Here is a 16,162-nt window from a genome sequence, read left to right as displayed (position 1 = left end):
TGGAAGGTTTTAATAAAAACATGATCTCTGGATCATTAATGCAGTAATTTTTGTTTATTTTTTTCTATGGTATATTTAAGAGACATTTTTTTTTCAGTTCTGAGATTTTATTATTAGTCCTGAGGATATTAAGATGTTAAAAAGTCAAAAGTCAAAAATCTTTTAACTCTCATAATGACCTAAAGGTATAAAATTTATACCTTAAAAATGATAAAATAACTGTCTTTTTGTCCTGAGCAGCGTAATAATAAAGAGCAGAATCCAGCACGAGAGGATACACACTGACACACACACACTCATACACACATACACTCATGCAGACACACGCACACACTCATACACATACATACACACACACTCATACACATACATACACACACACTCATACACACACACACACTCGGGTAGTAAAGGCTGGCAGAATTTATGGTGCTATTCATCACACTTGGTGCTCCAACAGAAACATTCAGAAACTAAACACAATAAAGTCTGGTGTAAACACGTCCATGAGCCAACTGCCACTGACACAAACACAGAGTGCCACAACCCTTCACCTGTGAGAGTTTATTTAAAGAGTCAAACATGAAGTGGATTTACACACAGCACCAGAGTTCAGGAGATAAGAGCGACTGCATGGCCAGTTCACACAAGTATCACCATTAACAGACCAGCAGCATCGCCTTCCACTGAACCCTGAACATCTCACAGCAGATAAACTTCATAACCAACACAACCATTCACTGGGAGAACCACCTGCTGGACACGGGGCAGGAAATCTACACTGGACAGAAGAAACTCAGAAGGACCCTGAACTCTACACTGATCTCTACACTGATCTCTACACTGAACTCTACACTGAAGTGTACACTGAATTCCACACTAAACTCTACACTGAACTGTACACTGAACTCTACAGGACCCTGAACTCTACACTGAACTTCACACAACTCTTCACTGATCTTTACACTGAACTGTACACTGAACTCTACAGGACCCTGAACTCTACAGGACCCTGAACGTCACACTGAACTCTACACTGAACTGTACACTGAACTCTACAGGACCCTAAACTCTACACTGAACTTCACATTGAACTCTACACTGATCTTTACACTGAACTGTACACTGAACTCTACAGGGCCCTGAACTCTACACTGAATTCTACACTGAACTGTACAGGACCCTGAACTCTACACTGAATTCTACACTGAACTGTACAGGACCCTGAACTCTACACTAAATTCTACACTGAACTGTACAGGACCCTGAACTCTACACTGAACAGCACACTGCACTCTACACTGAATACTACAGGACCCTGAACTCTACACTGAACTCTACAGGACCCTGATCTGTACACAGAACACCACACTGAACTCTGCAATGTCCTCTACACTGAATTCTACACAGAACTCCACACTGTTATCTACACTGAACTCTACACTGAACTCCACACTGTTCTTTACACTGAACTATACACTGAAGTCTACACTGAACTCCACATGACCCTGAACTCTACACTGAACACCACACTGAACTCTACAATGTCCTCCACACTGAATTCTACACAGAACTCCACACTGTTATCTACACTGAACTTCACACTAAATTCTACACTGAACTCTACACTCAACACCACACTGTTCTCTACACTGAACTCCACGCTAAATTCTACACTGAACTCTACACTGTACTCCACACTGTTCTTTACACTGAACTCCACACTGAACTCTACAGGACCCTGAACTCTACACTGAACTTCACACTGAATTCTACACTAAATTCTACACTAAACACCATGCTGACCTCCACATTTTCCCTACACTGAATTCTACACTGAACTCCACACTGTTCTCTACACTAAACTCTTCACTGAACTCTACACTGAACTTCATACTGTTCTCTACAATGAACTCAACACTGATCTCTACACTGATCTATACAGGACACTGAACTCCACACTTTTCTCTACACTGAAGTCTACACTGATCTCTACAGGACACTGAACTCCACACTGAACTCCACACTGTTCTCTACACTGATCTCTACACTGATCTCTACAGGACACCAAACTCCACACTGAACTCCACACTGTTCTCTACACTGATCTCTACACTGATCTCTACAGGACACTGAACTCCACACTGGCCTCTACACTGGCCTCTACACTGATCTGTACACTGATCTGTACACTGAACTCCACACTGTTCTCTACAATGAACTCAACACTGATCTCTACACTGATCTCTACAGGACACTGAACTCCATACTTTTCTCTACACTGAAGTCTACACTGATCTCTACAGGACACTGAACTCCACACTGAACTCCACACGGTTCTCTACACTGATCTCTACAGGACACTGAACTCCACACTGATCTCTACACTGAACTCCACACTGGTCTCTACCCTGAACTGTACACTAAACTCCACACTGAATTATACACTAAATTCCAAATTAGAACTCCACACTGAATTCTACAGGCAATTATTTGGATTTCCAAAAGCTGGCTGTTGTTCATTATAAATCTTCTCCATTTTATTGACATTAGTGGTGGAGTTGGGAGTCTCTTTACTCTGACAGTAAAGTTTATTTTTGGTTCTGAGGGAAATACCAGAGAAAAGAGTTTTCCCCAAATGAATTCATCACCTGGAAACCTGAACACACACACACACACTGCAGCAGCAGCAAACTCAAATATTATGGTGAAGTGAAAGGGTGCAGCTGTGCGACAGGACCATGTGACCCTCTGAGATCCACTGGAGGTTGATATGAACCTCATCATCTAAATCATCTTCATCTTCAAGTGCTACTCTCCATAAGTGTCCATTAAAATAAATATTATCCTTAAAAGGGATGTTAGTTTTTCAATAACTTCTTCCTTTTCTTTCCTTCATGCTTTCATGTCTTTCCTCACTGGGTTGATTTACATTTTTCTGCTGAAAAAAAGAAAAGTGAAGTGAGGAATAACATCACTTATCAAACTCTTTACAATAACCACACATACACACACACACACACACACAAGCGCCTCCTGTATGAATGCAGCGCCTTATATGGAATCTAATCCTGTAGAAAGTGTAGTCTCAGGAGGAATTTCACCCAGGATCAGCTCCATACTTTCACCTCCAGGAACGTTTTATTTTTATTTTTCCATACAGATGAACACAGCCGAATGAAATCTGGCATAGGGACTAATCTTAAAAGTAGATTAGAAAAAAAATGTATGCACTTTAACTACAACTCACATGAGACAACCGAGCGGCTGAAGATTCAGCGTGATGCTCAGTGCCAACACTGCTGCCACATTAGCATTAGCTAGTCGTGCTCAGTTTCACAGCCGCTAGAGTGATCATAAAAAACATGACACACAGCCTCTGATTCAGTGGCTGTGTTTGTGTGGGGGTGTGTTACTAGCTGAAGAAAAGTTTAAGATTTTGGATTTCAATGTATTGTCTAGAAATCTTTAAGCTAGTTATCAGATATTTTTCTGCTTCAGTTAGTTAGCACTAATCATTACTAACCTTTCTAGAGTTTTCAGCTTTACCAGGTTAATAATTGACTTTTCCGTGTGTTTTATGTGAAATGACTAAACGTTTTCAGCGTTAACATCATCTATATATTACAATATAATTTACATCGTATTAGTACCTGACATTTAAATAAAAATAAAAATAACTAAAAGAGCCAAAAGGTTTATTTTGTTTGCTGAGGTTCAGGTTTGGGTTTGAATTAGTTGCAGCACAACGTTAATTATATCTGCAGTAAAAAGTATGTCAGTGGAATTTTACTCACAAAAACAATAAGTGTGTGTGTGTGTGTGTGAGTGTCATCAGTCATTGAGTCACACTGGTACAGTCTGTGTGTCACTGTATGTCTCTCCCAAAATCTCTGCGGTCTCAAATGTTGTTTTCCAAGTGCACACTTTAGATTATAATTTCAGAGGCGTGTTTGCGTATATCTGTGTGTGTGTGTGTGTATGTTTGTGTGTGTGTGTATATGTTGTGCCTGCGTGTGTTTTGCATGACCTTATTGTCTCAATACAATAATAAAGGGTCTTCACTAATGTGAGTTTACAGAATACCTGTACTGGCCTGTGATTAGTCTTTACATGCGGTGTGTGTGTGTGTGTGTGTGTGTGTGTGTGTGGAAAAACCTTAGGACAATTTGCTCAAATGAGGAAGTAACAGAAGCGTCACAGGTGATTTATACACCTATATTTATATCTCTCTCTCTCTCACACACACACACACACACACGCACACTTGTAGCTCGGCTCTGAAGTTCAAAGATCGTTGCGAGATCAGAGCGAGGTGAGAACTGCTGGTGTGTGTGAGATCTGACTGAGGGAAGAGTTTTGCAGGTGCACAGTCGCGCTGAAGGCCGAGTGAGTAACAGCTAAGTGTGTTAATCTGAGTGGGTGTGTTAATCTGAGTGTATTAATCTGTGTTCTTCTCTTTCTGGATATATTCATGTGTCTGTGCTACTGTGTGTGTGTGTTTGTTAGGTTCAAGATGTCTTCCACAGATACAAGATGCTGCAGTTGTATTCGCTCCTGCCCCAAACCACAAGGCTTTCTCGCCTCCGTTATCACAAAAGGTTTTGTGTTTATATGTATGCGTGTGTTTGTGTGTATGTGTGTGTGTGTGTGTGATAGTGATAATCATCACTACACTGGATCTCTGTAATACAGAGAGATTTTAGCAGAACAGATTCTTATTCACTTGTAAACCTGTTTGTCAGTCTCACTGTCTCACTCATAACCTGTCTCATTCTCACACTCTATCTCTGTCTAGCACTCACTCATATGACAGCTAAGTGTCGTTAATTCGTGTGTGTGTGCGCGCCTGCAGGTCTGCTGGCTGTGCTGCTGTTCGGTGTGTGTTGGGCTGTGTTGGGGACAGAGTGTGAGCCAGGACACAACATATTCGGTTTGGTGATTCTGTTTCTGAGTGCAGTGTGTGGAGGGAAACTAGTTGGAGCAATTATACTGCCAAACCTGCCCCCTATACCACCACTGCTGGGTAACACACACACACACACACACACACACCATTTTAACTTACAGAGTGAGCTGACAGGAAAGGGATGTTGTAACCAAATATGCAGAAAAACACAAAAAAATTACAGAAATAGTTCATGCAACAGGAAACAATGACGATATACGGAAATGTGTGTGTGTGTGTTAGGTATGCTGCTGATGGGTTTGGTGCTGCGTAATGTCCCGTATGTGAACGAAGCTGTGTTTATCGATCAAAAATGGTCTTCATCACTTCGCAGCATTGCTCTTGCTATCATCCTCACCCGAGCTGGACTTGGCCTGGACCCTGCTGTGTGTATATTGTGTGTGTGTGTGTGTATAAGGATAGTTTGTTTATTTATTGGTGTTCCTTTTTTTATTGAAAAAGTCATGTTTATGAATGTGGATAACAGCACTGGTTTCCAGTGTTACAGATTTTGTACTGTGTATGGTGTGCGTGTGTGTGTTTGTGTGTCTGTGTGTGTGTGTGTGTGTAGGCTCTGAGAAAGCTGAAGGCGGTGTGTTTAAGGGTGGCTGTGATTCCCTGCACTGTTGAAGCCTGTACTGTTGCCTTGATATCTCACTTCCTCATGGACCTGCCTTGGATTTGGGGCTTTATTCTAGGGTAGTCCACAACACACACACACACACACGGACACACACCAGAATGTAATATTTTTGTATTATTTGTCTAATTACAACATGTGCACTCTGTGTGTGTGTGTGTCTGTGTGTAGGTTTGTGTTATCTGCTGTCTCCCCTGCAGTTGTTGTTCCCTCCATGTTGCTCCTGCAGGCTGATGGTTTCGGGGTTCAGAAGGGAATTCCATCACTCCTCATGGCATCAGGAAGCTTTGACGACATCCTCGCTATTACCGGATTCACCACCTGCCTCGGGATGGCGTTCAGCACAGGTATCACACACACACTTCAAACTTTATACTCTGTACAAATGTGTTAGAGTAGGATTTAAAATCCTGAGTCATTTGGACACAGTACTAATGTGTGTTTGGGAGGCTGAGCTGACTCCACAGACAGTAAACACTGAGTCGTTTGTGTAAGTCAACTCCACAGACAGTAAACACTGAGTCGTTTGTGTAAGTCAACTCCACAGACAGTAAACACTGAGTCGTTTGTGTAAGTCATCTCTACAGACAGTAAACACTGAGTCGTTTGTGTAAGTCAACTCCACAGACAGTAAACACTGAGTCGTTTGTGTAAGTCAACTCCACAGACAGTAAACACTGAGTCGTTTGTGTAAGTCATCTCTACAGACAGTAAACACTGAGTCGTTTGTGTAAGTCATCTCTACAGACAGTAAACACTGAGTCGTTTGTGTAAGTCATCTCTACAGACAGTAAACACTGAGTCGTTTGTGTAAGTCATCTCTACAGACAGTAAACACTGAGTCGTTTGTGTAAGTCGACTCTACAGACAGTAAACACTGAGTCGTTTGTGTAAGTCATCTCTACAGACAGTAAACACTGAGTCGTTTGTGTAAGTCAACTCTACAGACAGTAAACACTGAGTCTTTGTGTAAGTCGACTCTACAGACAGTAAACACTGAGTCTTTGTGTAAGTCATCTCTACAGACAGTAAACACTGAGTCGTTTGTGTAAGTCATCTCTACAGACAGTAAACACTGAGTCTTTGTGTAAGTCATCTCTACAGACAGTAAACACTGAGTCGTTTGTGTAAGTCGACTCTACAGACAGTAAACACTGAGTCGTTTGTGTAAGTCATCTCTACAGACAGTAAACACTGAGTCGTTTGTGTAAGTCATCTCTACAGACAGTAAACACTGAGTCGTTTGTGTAAGTCAACTCTACAGACAGTAAACACTGAGTCGTTTGTGTAAGTCAACTCTACAGACAGTAAACACTGAGTCTTTGTGTAAGTCGACTCTACAGACAGTAAACACTGAGTCTTTGTGTAAGTCGACTCTACAGACAGTAAACACTGAGTCGTTTGTGTAAGTCATCTCTACAGACAGTAAACACTGAGTCGTTTGTGTAAGTCAACTCTACAGACAGTAAACACTGAGTCGTTTGTGTAAGTCAACTCTACAGACAGTAAACACTGAGTCGTTTGTGCAAGTCATCTCTACAGACAGTAAACACTGAGTTGTTTGTGCAAGTCATCTCTACAGACAGTAAACACTGAGTCGTTTGTGTAAGTCAACTCCACAGACAGTAAACACTGAGTCGTTTGTGTAAGTCAACTCTACAGACAGTAAACACTGAGTCGTTTGTGCAAGTCATCTCTACAGACAGTAAACACTGAGTCGTTTGTGCAAGTCATCTCTACAGACAGTAAACACTGAGTCGTATGTGCAAGTCATCTCTACAGACAGTAAACACTGAGTCGTTTGTGTAAGTCGACTCTACAGATAGTAAACACTGAGTCTTTGTGTAAGTCGACTCCACAGACAGTAAACACTGAGTCGTTTGTGTAAGTCAACTCTACAGACAGTAAACACTGAGTCGTTTGTGTAAGTCGACTCTACAGACAGTAAACACTGAGTCGTTTGTGTAAGTCATCTCTACAGACAGTAAACACTGAGTCTTTGTGTAAGTCGACTCTACAGACAGTAAACACTGAGTCGTTTGTGTAAGTCAACTCCACAGACAGTAAACACTGAGTCGTTTGTGTAAGTCAACTCCACAGACAGTAAACACTGAGTCGTTTGTGTAAGTCGACTCTACAGACAGTAAACACTGAGTCGTTTGTGCAAGTCGACTCTACAGACAGTAAACACTGAGTCGTTTGTGCAAGTCATCTCTACAGACAGTAAACACTGAGTCGTTTGTGCAAGTCATCTCTACAGACAGTAAACACTGAGTCGTTTGTGTAAGTCGACTCTACAGAGAGTAAACACTGAGTCTTTGTGTAAGTCGACTCTACAGACAGTAAACACTGAGTCGTTTGTGCAAGTCGACTCTACAGACAGTAAACACTGAGTCGTTTGTGCAAGTCATCTCTACAGACAGTAAACACTGAGTCGTTTGTGTAAGTCGACTCTACAGACAGTAAACACTGAGTCGTTTGTGTAAGTCGACTCTACAGATAGTAAACACTGAGTCTTTGTGTAAGTCGACTCTACAGACAGTAAACACTGAGTCGTTTGTGCAAGTCATCTCTACAGACAGTAAACACTGAGTCGTTTGTGTAAGTCGACTCTACAGACAGTAAACACTGAGTCGTTTGTGTAAGTCGACTCTACAGACAGTAAACACTGAGTCGTTTGTGTAAGTCGACTCTACAGACAGTAAACACTGAGTCTTTGTGTAAGTCGACTCTACAGATAGTAAACACTGAGTCTTTGTGTAAGTCGACTCTACAGACAGTAAACACTGAGTCATTTGTGCAAGTCATCTCTACAGACAGTAAACACTGAGTCGTTTGTGCAAGTCATCTCTACAGACAGTAAACACTGAGTCATTTGTGCAAGTCATCTCTACAGACAGTAAACACTGAGTCGTTTGTGCAAGTCATCTCTACAGACAGTAAACACTGAGTCGTTTGTGTAAGTCGACTCTACAGAGAGTAAACACTGAGTCTTTGTGTAAGTCGACTCTACAAACAGTAAACACTGAGTCGTTTGTGCAAGTCGACTCTCCAGACAGTAAACACTGAGTCGTTTGTGCAAGTCATCTCTACAGACAGTAAACACTGAGTCGTTTGTGTAAGTCGACTCTACAGACAGTAAACACTGAGTCGTTTGTGTAAGTCGACTCTACAGATAGTAAACACTGAGTCTTTGTGTAAGTCGACTCTACAGACAGTAAACACTGAGTCGTTTGTGTAAGTCGACTCTACAGATAGTAAACACTGAGTCTTTGTGTAAGTCGACTCTACAGACAGTAAACACTGAGTCGTTTGTGCAAGTCATCTCTACAGACAGTAAACACTGAGTCGTTTGTGTAAGTCGACTCTACAGAGAGTAAACACTGAGTCTTTGTGTAAGTCGACTCTACAAACAGTAAACACTGAGTCGTTTGTGCAAGTCGACTCTCCAGACAGTAAACACTGAGTCGTTTGTGCAAGTCATCTCTACAGACAGTAAACACTGAGTCGTTTGTGTAAGTCGACTCTACAGACAGTAAACACTGAGTCGTTTGTGTAAGTCGACTCTACAGATAGTAAACACTGAGTCTTTGTGTAAGTCGACTCTACAGACAGTAAACACTGAGTCGTTTGTGTAAGTCGACTCTACAGACAGTAAACACTGAGTCGTTTGTGTAAGTCGACTCTACAGACAGTAAACACTGAGTCTTTGTGTAAGTCGACTCTACAGATAGTAAACACTGAGTCTTTGTGTAAGTCGACTCTACAGACAGTAAACACTGAGTTGTTTGTGTAAGTCGACTCTACAGACAGTAAACACTGAGTCGTTTGTGCAAGTCATCTCTACAGACAGTAAACACTGAGTCGTTTGTGTAAGTCAACTCTACAGACAGTAAACACTGAGTCGTTTGTGCAAGTCATCTCTACAGACAGTAAACACTGAGTCTTTGTGTAAGTCATCTCTACAGACAGTAAACACTGAGTCTTTGTGTAAGTCGACTCTACAGATAGTAAACACTGAGTCTTTGTGTAAGTCGACTCTACAGATAGTAAACACTGAGTCTTTGTGTAAGTCGACTCTACAGACAGTAAACACTGAGTCTTTGTGTAAGTCGACTCTACAGATAGTAAACACTGAGTCTTTGTGTAAGTCGACTCTACAGACAGTAAACACTGAGTCGTTTGTGCAAGTCATCTCTACAGACAGTAAACACTGAGTCGTTTGTGCAAGTCATCTCTACAGACAGTAAACACTGAGTCGTTTGTGTAAGTCAACTCTACAGACAGTAAACACTGAGTCGTTTGTGCAAGTCATCTCTACAGACAGTAAACACTGAGTCTTTGTGTAAGTCATCTCTACAGACAGTAAACACTGAGTCTTTGTGTAAGTCAACTCTACAGACAGTAAACACTGAGTCTTTGTGTAAGTCGACTCTACAGACAGTAAACACTGAGTCGTTTGTGTAAGTCATCTCTACAGACAGTAAACACTGAGTCGTTTGTGTAAGTCAACTCTACAGACAGTAAACACTGAGTCGTTTGTGTAAGTCAACTCTACAGACAGTAAACACTGAGTCGTTTGTGCAAGTCATCTCTACAGACAGTAAACACTGAGTTGTTTGTGCAAGTCATCTCTACAGACAGTAAACACTGAGTCGTTTGTGTAAGTCAACTCCACAGACAGTAAACACTGAGTCGTTTGTGTAAGTCAACTCTACAGACAGTAAACACTGAGTCGTTTGTGCAAGTCATCTCTACAGACAGTAAACACTGAGTCGTATGTGCAAGTCATCTCTACAGACAGTAAACACTGAGTCGTTTGTGTAAGTCGACTCTACAGATAGTAAACACTGAGTCTTTGTGTAAGTCGACTCTACAGACAGTAAACACTGAGTCTTTGTGTAAGTCGACTCTACAGACAGTAAACACTGAGTCGTTTGTGCAAGTCATCTCTACAGACAGTAAACACTGAGTCGTTTGTGTAAGTCGACTCTACAGATAGTAAACACTGAGTCTTTGTGTAAGTCGACTCCACAGACAGTAAACACTGAGTCGTTTGTGTAAGTCAACTCTACAGACAGTAAACACTGAGTCGTTTGTGTAAGTCGACTCTACAGATAGTTAACACTGAGTCTTTGTGTAAGTCATCTCTACAGACAGTAAACACTGAGTCTTTGTGTAAGTCGACTCTACAGACAGTAAACACTGAGTCGTTTGTGTAAGTCAACTCTACAGACAGTAAACACTGAGTCTTTGTGTAAGTCGACTCTACAGACAGTAAACACTGAGTCGTTTGTGTAAGTCGACTCTACAGATAGTTAACACTGAGTCTTTGTGTAAGTCATCTCTACAGACAGTAAACACTGAGTCTTTGTGTAAGTCGACTCTACAGACAGTAAACACTGAGTCGTTTGTGTAAGTCAACTCTACAGACAGTAAACACTGAGTCGTTTGTGTAAGTCGACTCTACAGACAGTAAACACTGAGTCGTTTGTGTAAGTCGACTCTACAGATAGTTAACACTGAGTCTTTGTGTAAGTCATCTCTACAGACAGTAAACACTGAGTCTTTGTGTAAGTCGACTCTACAGACAGTAAACACTGAGTCTTTGTGTAAGTCAACTCTACAGACAGTAAACACTGAGTCGTTTGTGTAAGTCAACTCTACAGACAGTAAACACTGAGTCTTTGTGTAAGTCGACTCTACAGACAGTAAACACTGAGTCTTTGTGTAAGTCAACTCTACAGACAGTAAACACTGAGTCGTTTGTGTAAGTCAACTCTACAGACAGTAAACACTGAGTCTTTGTGTAAGTCGACTCTGCAGACAGTAAACACTGAGTCTTTGTGTAAGTCGACTCTACAGACAGTAAACACTGAGTCTTTGTGTAAGTCGGCTCTATAGACAGTGAGTATAAACTCTGAGTTGTTAGCTCTGGCGTGTGTGTGTGCGTGTGTGTGTGTGTGTGTGCACTGCAGGCTCCACATGGCTCAATTTGGTGAAGGGACTGTTGGAGGTGGTGGTTGGGATTTTAGCAGGAGCGATTTTGGGTGTTCTCATTCATTTCTTCCCTAGTGAAGATCAGGTAACACACACACACACACACAGTCATGTTTAACATTCTGACTTCTGACTTATTTCCCATCAAACAATAATAATACAAGTGAAATAATAAAATGTCTGATAAAATCCTGTATCCTGTGCTCTGATTGGCTGAGAGCAGTAACACAGATGGAGATTTGTTGCACTCTAGTGGTCTACAGTCCGCATTACAAGATCACATATAAGATCACACTGAAACATGAGCAACACTTGCTGTAATAAAATCACACCTATAACTCTTAATGTACGTCTTTAACTCTGTGTGTGTGTGTGTGTGTGTGTGTGTTTAGGCTGATCTGGTGTTGCGGCGCTCCTGCATGTTGTTGGGTTTGTCTGTGTTCTGTGTGTTTGTGAGTCATGTGGCTGGTCTGGGTGGGGCAGGGGGACTGAGCACGCTTGTCCTCTCCTTCATCGCCGGAATCAGCTGGGACAAAAAAAAGGTCTGTTTGAAAATGTAAAAAAATAAACAATCTAAAGAACACTTTCACACGTCCCCTAAATGTGAGGACCTGCTGTCCATGGGGTGTGTTAGATAATGACAAATTTCTAAATATTCCATAAAAGAAGGAATTAAATAATAAAATGGCTCTGTGAATGGTCAGATGAACGCTGAGCAGCTGAAAACATTACAAAATAAAATACTAACAAAGTTTAGGTGATTTTATAATCGGTGTGTGTGCGTTTGTGTGTGTGTGTGTTTGTGTGTTAACAGGCCCCAGTAGCAGCTGTTGTTGGGAGGTTTTGGGACATTTTTCAGCCACTTCTCTTTGGACTGATTGGTGCCGAAATCACTATTTCTGCACTCAACGCTAACACTGTGGGTCAGTGTGTAACTTTACTACCGCACTGCACATGTGTAATGACACTAGTGTACAGCACCCTTACACTGGGGGTCAGTGTGTAACTTTACTACCGCACTGCACGTGTGTAATGACACTAGTGTACAGCACCCTTACACTGGGGGTCAGTGTGTAACTTTACTACCGCACTGCACGTGTGTAATGACACTAGTGTACAGCACCCTTACACTGGGGGTCAGTGTGTAACTTTACTACCGCACTGCATGTGTGTAATGACACTAGTGTACAGCACCCTTACACTGGGGGTCAGTGTGTAACTTTACTACCGCACTGCATGTGTGTAATGACACTAGTGTACAGCACCCTTACACTGGGGGTCAGTGTGTAACTTTACTACCGCACTGCACGTGTGTAATGACACTAGTGTACAGCACCCTTACACTGGGGGTCAGTGTATATTACAGTGTCATGGTTGAGAGCAGTAGGTTGGTGAATACTGTACTATGGCACTATACACTGCTGATTAGAGTATACTATACTACCATAATACCTACACTCAGGGGTAGTGTTTATTTTATTATCATAATTAAACTATACTACATACCTGATCTTCTCTTCTCTCTCTCTCTCTCTCTCTCTCTCTCTGCAGGTTTAGGAACAGCCGCTCTTTGTGTTGGTGTTGTTGTTCGTGTGTGTGTGACGTTTACCGTTGTTCTGTTTGCCGGTTTTAACCTGAAGGAGAAAGTCTTCATCTCTCTCGCATGGTTACCTAAAGCTACAGTACAGGTGTGTGTGTGTGTGTGTGTCTGATTATGAGATTCCTTTTGTGTCTGTTTTATTACATATTGATTTACATGAAATTCTGTATGTGTCATGATGTGTGTGTGTACTTTAGGCAGCCATAGGTTCCACAGCCCTGGACATGGCACGTAATCTAGGAGACGAGCAGCTGGAACGTTATGGAATGGACGTGTTGACGGTGGCGGTGTTGGGCATCATGATTACAGCTCCCATTGGTGCACTCGCTATCGGATTAGCTGGACCCAAACTGCTGCAGAAATACACTGAGATAGAGGAGACAAACACACAAGGTAACAAGCACACACACATGCACATTTCCAGATTTACACTCAGTCTTACAATTTTTGTAATGTCATTGTATCAGTAGTATCTATTAATCTATTTTCTTTCCTTTTTTAACAGATAAAGCTGGAGACGTCTCACCTTCAGAACTACACACACCTCAGGCTGTGGAGAGCAAACTATAACACACATACACACACACACACACACACACACACACACACTGGCTCTGCATTGTTTTAAATTTACTTTTAATTGTTAAAATTGGATTAACATTATTTAAACACAAAACATAATTATTATTTAATTATTTATTAAAACATAATTCTAATGTCATTTATTTATTTTGATTAAAAAAGTAAGATAAAATAAAGCTGAGCTGTTGGATAGGTGTTGAATGGTGTGTTTGTGTGTGTGCATTTCGATTTTAAATTTTCTGTTCTGTAGAACTGGGAGTTAACTAGAACAGGAAGTAATGACCAAATCAGGAAATCGGTAACATTAAAATGACCAAATAAGGAAAGTCAAATGATTACTGGAATAGGAATGATTTTTAACATTTGAGTGTGTGTGTGTGTCTAAGAGGGATTTATATGTCTGAGTGTGTGAACTCTGACACACATCAATACTGTAGTCTAAAGACTGATACAGGATCTGTTTTACACACACACACACACACACACACAGACACACACACTTTTGGTCTTGGTCTTTGGTTAATTACACTTGTTACCCAACTGTGATTCACTCTTAAAGCCTGTGTCTAGTCTCTTACACACACATGTTCTGGTATATGAGCAGTGTGAGTAGAGGAGTGTGTGTGTGTGATCATGGCACTGATCAGAAGGTGTGAGCTCCTTTGCGTTTCTTTCTTCTTATATGCCACCTCATCCACAGGTCAGTAAACACTGCAGTGTGTGTGTGTGTGTTTGTGTGTGTTTGGGTGCATATGCTTTATTGTTCACAACATTTTATCTCTCTATCTGTCTATCTATCTATTTCTCTGTCTATCTGTCTGTCCTGTTTAGAGCTGGAGTATAAACCTCAGAGAGACTCCTGGTTAACAGGGTTTGAGCCGATCAGCATTGACGGCGCTGCTGTGACTCCGCCCTGCCGAGTGTTCTGGGTGGAAAGTGGACCAGATGAGACACTGAAGGACAGATTAAAGCCTGTAATAACGATAAAGACAGCGAAGTCCAGCATGAAATATATCACCACCTCTTACACACCGAAACCAAGCCACAGCTCTAAATGGTTGCTGGGGAAGTTCCCATCTCGCAGTGCTGCATCCAGCCTCATGGAAGCGCTACAGAGACACCACTTAGTTCAGGGATGGAATTTTATGCCCAATCAGAGACAATCAGACTCATCATCATCATCATCATCTGAAGAGGACTAACCATGGGCCAGGACAAATCCTTATCGCTAATGCTGCAGGATGCAAGGCAGGTTACAGAGCGGCTCTATAGAAGATTCTGTGGGAAATGTGCGACTTTATTTTATATTTTGTTACTAATTAAGATTTTATTGCATATATTGCGCTAGCTGTTTATGTTCATCTTCCACCAGTGATATACTTTACACATGTACTTCAGAATAAACACTGCAAGCTGAATGAACAGAATATTTAATTTAGTAAACTTCTCACTGTTTATTGCTCAGTTCTAGCATGGCCACTAGTTTGAGATTATGAAAGTATAAAATAAATTATAAAACAAATAAATGCAAAGCATCCACCGATGCTCGGTCACTATGAAGTGTTCAGTGTCTATATTTAACAGCTAGAAAGAGAATATTTTGCCAAATTTATTTAAATAGCCCAGATGCTAAGGCAGTCCCGCACACAGACGCCAGGTGGCGCGCCGAGCTCGTGAACTTCTGTCAGATTCATCCATGTAGGAAATCCAGCATTTTGCAATTTGTTTAGTAATCATGTAAGGCCATTTCATAATGCTGTCTTACTATATATCAATTCAATTCAATTTATTTGTATAACACTTTTAACAATGGACATTGTCTCGAGGCAGCTTCACAGAAGTATAGAAACAGAGAAGGGGGGGGGAATCATAACGTTTAAATTAAAGTTACTATTTTATCCCTATTTTATTTTATCATACTGATGACTCAATGTCAAAATGTGATTGTTTCACGCAGGCCCGGGTTCCACGGGGACCAAGGTGGCCCACCTAATCAGAAGCTTGGCCCACCCTGGCCCCACACCACATAACAGCCAATCACAAAATTGGTGCGATATTCAGTTGAGCTCCATATGTTTCTTTTTTTTTTACCTTCCCAACCGCCTCCTTTTTTTTCTTTTTTAAATCTGTTGAGACAGCGACCAGCTCATTCACTTTGCTACCTTTGAGGTTAACGAACGTGCTGAATTACGGAGCAATACCACCAATAACAGTCAAGAAACTTTATTACAACTATATGTGAACTTTACTGCTGTGCTAGTAGCCTAACAAAACAAAATGTATAGATTTCTTGTTCTGAAAGGACAAAAGAAAACCACTTCAGCTCACCAGGACACAGCTACCACTTCATCTATTTGCGGCAATATATATATAACCATTCCAATCCCCAATC

The 16,162-nt window shown here is 41.3% G+C and overlaps 1 protein-coding gene across 2 annotated transcripts; it reads left to right on the top strand.

The window, feature by feature from the left end:
- The first annotated feature begins 4,244 nt into the window (after window positions 1-4,244).
- On the top strand, window positions 4,245-15,342 carry LOC131366337 (sodium/hydrogen exchanger 9B2). Of its 2 annotated transcripts, XR_009206794.1 has the most exons (13): window positions 4,245-4,389; window positions 4,510-4,601; window positions 4,856-5,026; window positions 5,192-5,334; window positions 5,520-5,647; window positions 5,760-5,935; window positions 11,567-11,673; window positions 11,981-12,130; window positions 12,403-12,511; window positions 13,140-13,276; window positions 13,386-13,581; window positions 13,694-14,470; window positions 14,602-15,342. XR_009206794.1 is itself a non-coding variant. In XM_058410731.1 (12 exons), exons 2-12 carry the CDS (start codon window positions 4,517-4,519, stop codon window positions 13,756-13,758), a joined length of 1,467 nt encoding a protein of 488 aa, XP_058266714.1. In that variant the 5' UTR covers window positions 4,245-4,389; window positions 4,510-4,516; the 3' UTR covers window positions 13,759-15,342. The 2 variants fall into 2 exon arrangements, 1 of the variants encoding a protein (XP_058266714.1); XM_058410731.1 differs by having other exon boundaries at window positions 13,694-15,342.
- The last annotated feature ends 820 nt before the right edge of the window (window positions 15,343-16,162 follow it).

The sequence above is a fragment of the Hemibagrus wyckioides genome, linkage group LG15 (assembly GCF_019097595.1).
Source record: "Hemibagrus wyckioides isolate EC202008001 linkage group LG15, SWU_Hwy_1.0, whole genome shotgun sequence".
Classification (NCBI taxonomy): Eukaryota; Metazoa; Chordata; class Actinopteri; order Siluriformes; family Bagridae; genus Hemibagrus; species Hemibagrus wyckioides.
This window is presented reverse-complemented; position numbering and strand designations above follow the sequence as displayed.